General features: G+C 37.6%; 1 protein-coding gene across 1 annotated transcript; it reads left to right on the top strand.

Annotated features, from left to right (window-relative positions):
- The first annotated feature begins 728 nt into the window (after nt 1–728).
- LOC121412578 (piggyBac transposable element-derived protein 4-like) lies at nt 729–4,536 on the top strand. The gene is made up of 2 exons (XM_041605364.1): nt 729–979; nt 3,694–4,536. The coding sequence occupies exons 1-2, from the start codon at nt 772–774 to the stop codon at nt 4,263–4,265; spliced, it is 780 nt and encodes a 259-aa protein (XP_041461298.1). The 5' UTR covers nt 729–771; the 3' UTR covers nt 4,266–4,536.
- The last annotated feature ends 237 nt before the right edge of the window (nt 4,537–4,773 follow it).

Genomic DNA, 4,773 nt, shown 5'->3' with positions numbered 1-4,773 from the left:
AGGTGCACAGACAAGTGGCACTGCACAGACTTGGCGACCATACCTCACTGAAAATAATCAAATAGACATTAATAGTGAAATGTAGGCACCTACGTGAAGTCTAGAATATAGATCTAATTGGCTGAGTGAGCCGCAAGCGGGCGAGGGCCCAGTATGTATTGGTAAGGTCCCCCAAGTCTGCACAGACACGTACATGTATCTGCGACATTCTAGTAAAAGAAGATATGCAACGGTCAAACTTTTACACATTTCCTTAATACTTTTTAAAAATCAGACACAAAAATGGTGGAAAAAATTTATTTTGAGCATTTCATTTGACAACCTGAAATGCTGCCTTTCTCATCAAAATAATTGAATTGTGTAAAGGGAATGGTGCGCAGACATGGAGCACCATTTTTTTTTTCAATCTTGAAATGACGGGCCTAGGTTTTTACCAAGGAAATCACACATTTCTTTCAATTTTTTATGAGATTTTCGGCACACTTATAAACATGTAAAGAACAGTATCAACTGAAAATTTTTGTGAAATAAAAGAAATTCATGCTGCATCTCGAGTTAAATAGTTAAGGTGTGGAGGCATGGGGGCCCCAATTATTATGTCTAAACTAAAAAAAATGAACACCAAATTGGGTCTTCGTCCCCCCAAAAAAAAATGCACCCAGGTATGAATCAGTTCATGAATCATGATACACTTTCAAGGTTGGCTAATGATCCTTTTCTTTTGTTGTAATAGGTCTCAACTGGACGGATGACCCAAAGCAAGCTCCGCAGATGTTTGACTTTACAGGATCACCAGGTGTGAACCCAGAGTCTGGGTTGAATGAACACTCTTCACCACTCGATTGTTACTTCAAATTTGTGTCACCAGAAACGTTTGAAGACATTGCAGAGGAAAGCAACAAGTATGCAAGATCTGTTCTAGCTGCCAATCCACCCTCTCCATCATCCCCTGCGAGAAAGTGGACTCCTACTTCTGGAGGTTAGTCTAATACATTTATTTTCAATAGATCTAATGAATGCCAATTCGTCCAATTACCAGCTCATCTACTATCATATTGGTCTACCATCAGTTCATCCACTCTCTACAGGGTATAATTGCTATTTCTTCTACTAACCTGTTGGTACAATAGCTGTTCAGTTATTTTGCCATATTTGACTGAGCATTAATTGGGCAGGATGAATGAAAAGAAAATGGATATATAATGCCTACTGTTTGTTAGAATTGGTCATAGACAAACTAGTGATTACATGAAGTGATTATTAGACCAAATGGTTGTTAGATGAAATGTTGGACGGAATGGCATTAGACTAAACGAAGTTAGACCATGCGATGAGTGGACGAGTTGGCAATAGACGAATTGGTATTTTACAGTACACACTTTGTGTTAAAGTTCAGAAATCATCTTGTGATCGGGGCTTGAGGGCCATTCGGAAGCTATGTATGCAAATTTTATAACTGCATGTCAGACCGAAACTTTCAAATACTGTACAAATCCATTTTAAAATTAATTTTGGAGCAAAAATGCAGAAATTGTTTGAACATTTATTGATTAAAAGGTTGTAATGTGTTATCTGAACAATGTCATCAACTCATTACAACCCTGTCACACTTTCTTTATCATCTGGGAAATATTTTATAATTTATTAAGTTATCAGGGATTCTGGATACTTAGGCGGGTAATACCTTTTAACAATTCTATGTAGAAACATGCCATTGATATATCTTTTTAGGTGAAAAGAAAAAAAGAGACCAATTTGGGAGTACTATTTTCCCCCCTTTTGGGGATATTTCATTTCTTCTAGGTGTGGTACCCTTTATTCATTTGGCCATGTGAAGGCTATCACACATTTTGAGTTTAATCTTCGAAATTTGGTGTTCATTAGTTTGTTGTCCAAACTCTGTCTTACATTTAAATTTGTTTATAGGAAGATTAACATAATATTTATGTGGAGTGCAATCATTGATCTCTTGTGGAGTCGCACAGTCACATGTATTCATAATATGGTGCTTTTATGCCATTCCTGTCAATACTCTTTTGTACTTGAACTTATTAGTAAAAAAATGTTTATTAATGTCGTTGAAAGCAATTACACACAACAGACTTAACATCAAGTTTATTGTATTACAAGTATTAGGTTTGTATGCAGAACAGTGGTTTTGCCAAGTACTCAATCCATGTAAAAAGCAATATGAGAGAACAGGTTTATTCTTGGAAATGTTAGCCTTCATTTGTTGTGTTTTTCAATCAAACTCTGTCTTGATGCATGTTTACTTTTAGATAACAAGATTGACAGAGTATAGATATCAACGAGTAGCTAAGTCATATATATTAATAACTTATGTGCTTTAATTATAAAGTCTATACTTGTGAATACTCTGTGCCATTTATGCTGTACTTAAACTTCTTATAGTAAAAACATTTTATTGACGTTCTTGAAATAAGTAACTGTTTTCATTTTTTTCTTGTGTATACTTATTCCATTATTAAGCCTACCACTAACCCCAGAGATATGCTGTTCACCAATGGTCTACCATTCACTGTACTTTATTGGCCTACTATACATTGCACATCGTTGTTCTACTGTCTACCATTCAGTGTAAACCATTGGTCTACCATTGAACTTGTGGTCTATAGTGTATGACCAATGGTGTTATTTGAATGGTTGACTAATAGTATAGTGTGTATGACAGTGTTGTATGGTAAGTCAATGGTGTACGGTGTATGGTAAGCCTATGGTGTACGGTGAATAGTAGTTCAATGGTGTATGGTAGGCCAATGGTGTACTGTAAATGGTAGGTCAATGGTATACGGTGTATGGTAGAATGGTGTAAAGTGAATGGTCAATCAATGGTGAATGGTGTGTGGTGTACGACGAATGGTAGTTGAATGGTGTATGGTGAGCAGTGAATGGTACACGAATGGTGTACGGCGAATGGTACGCGAATGGTGTACAGTGAATGGTGTACGATGAATGGTACGCGGATGGTGAATTGTACACGAATGGTGAATGGTACACGAATGGTGTATGTTGAATGGTAGGCGAATGGTGTCCAGTGAATGGTGGCTGAATGGTGAATGGTGGTCAATGGTAAACCTGTCTATAGTGGCCATATGGTAGATCAATGGTGAATGGTGTTTGATCAATGGTATATGAATGGTAAATGGTGCTCATGAATATGGTAATAGTAAGGTCCGAATTATTTAAATTAGTTTGAATGGTATACCATTGAGGCTTGAATGGTATACCATTGGTGTATGGTGGGTGCTGTGCGAATGGTATTCCAATGGTATATCAATGGTGTATGATAAATGGTAGTCAATGGTATACCATTCAATTTTTTTTATAATGGATTCCATTGTTTAAAGATTAATGTTGACCCACTGATCTTCTTTTTGGCACTAAATTTCTTATATAAGAGGTGTCAATTGTTTTATGTAAGAACTTGATTTAGAATAAAAATTATGAATATTGAAGTGTGTTTCAGGAATTGATACAAGGATGTCTGCCAATCTTATATCATAAGCTTTATGGCATATTACCCTTTCACAGGTATACAGTACCTATATTATCTTTAATTAATAATTAGGATTCCTATGATAATAACTACAAATGTATTATGTCTCTAATGCTCTATTATAGTGTAGCTTTTTTAAAAAAAGTTGTTTTCTTTGTTGTTTATTTCAAATTTAGGTGAACTGATGGTCTTCTGGGCTCTTTGCATGCTCATGGGTGTTGTTGGAAAACCAGCTACCCACCTAAACTGGTCAACTCGGCGTATACTTCTCACTCCGTTCTTCGCACTAACGATGGCAAGGGATCGATTCATATTACTTCTTCGTTTCCTTCATTTCAACGACAGTACGACAGCCAAACCACGAGACGATCCGGATTTCGATCCCCTTCACAAGCTCCGTCCATTCTACGACAAAGTCACAACTGCTTTCCACACCGTCTTCACCCTTTTCCGCTCCATTTCTGTTGATGAGGCCCTAATCCGTTTCTACGGCCGTCTTATATTTAAGACCTTCAATCCCCGGAAGCCTGCAAAGTACGGGATGAAAGCGTACAAAATTTGTGATGTATCAGGGTACACTTGGAAGTTTAAGCTGTATACAGGACGTACTGGTGGTGAAACCATTCTTGAACTTGTGATGTCGATGATGGCAGGTCTCCTTGACAAAGAATACCATTTGTTTATGGATTCTTCCCCGTCACTTTTTTGGCACTCTTTAAAAGGAAAACTCATGCTTGTGGAACAGTAAGAATTAACCGGATAAACATGCCTAAAGACATGAAAGCAAACAGGATGAAGAAGGGAGACTCATTATGGAAACGGAGTAAAGAACTTCTTTGTATGTTGCGGAAAGACAAGCGAGATGTGACAATGCTTTCGACCATGCACACCGATGAATTCCAACCCACCGGCAAGAAAGACCGCGCGACTGGAGAGGACATTCACAAACCAGAAGTAGTCTTGCATTGGACTACAATCGATATATGGGAGGTGTCGATTTGTCCGATTACCTTACCGGTATGCGCAAGTCGCTGAAATGGTACAAAAAATTGGTCTTCCATCTCAATGATGTTTGTGTCACTAATGCTTACATTGTGTTCTGTTATGTTACAAGAAAAAAGATTACTCATTTGAACTTTGTGGTAGATCTCATCGAACAGCTTGTTGCTCATGGTAGTATGCAGAGTGAGAATCAACCACGACCAGCAAGAGCCGGAAGAAAAGGTGAACGTGGCAATATAACAAGGCTCGAGTAT

The sequence above is a fragment of the Lytechinus variegatus genome, chromosome 4, assembly GCF_018143015.1.
Source record: "Lytechinus variegatus isolate NC3 chromosome 4, Lvar_3.0, whole genome shotgun sequence".
NCBI classification, from domain to species: domain Eukaryota; kingdom Metazoa; phylum Echinodermata; class Echinoidea; order Temnopleuroida; family Toxopneustidae; genus Lytechinus; species Lytechinus variegatus.
The sequence above is the reverse complement of the archived record's forward strand: the minus strand, read 5'-3'. Positions and strand labels throughout refer to the sequence as shown.

What these genes read in the sequence shown, in the direction of transcription:
- LOC121412578 (XM_041605364.1), top strand. Translation starts at nt 772, where the DNA reads ATGTTTGACTTTACAGGATCACCAGGTGTGAACCCAGAGTCTGGGTTG. An exon ending in GTGGACTCCTACTTCTGGAG is followed by an intron (nt 980 to 3,693) that starts GTTAGTCTAATA and finishes TTTCAAATTTAG; the next exon opens with GTGAACTGATGGTCTTCTGG.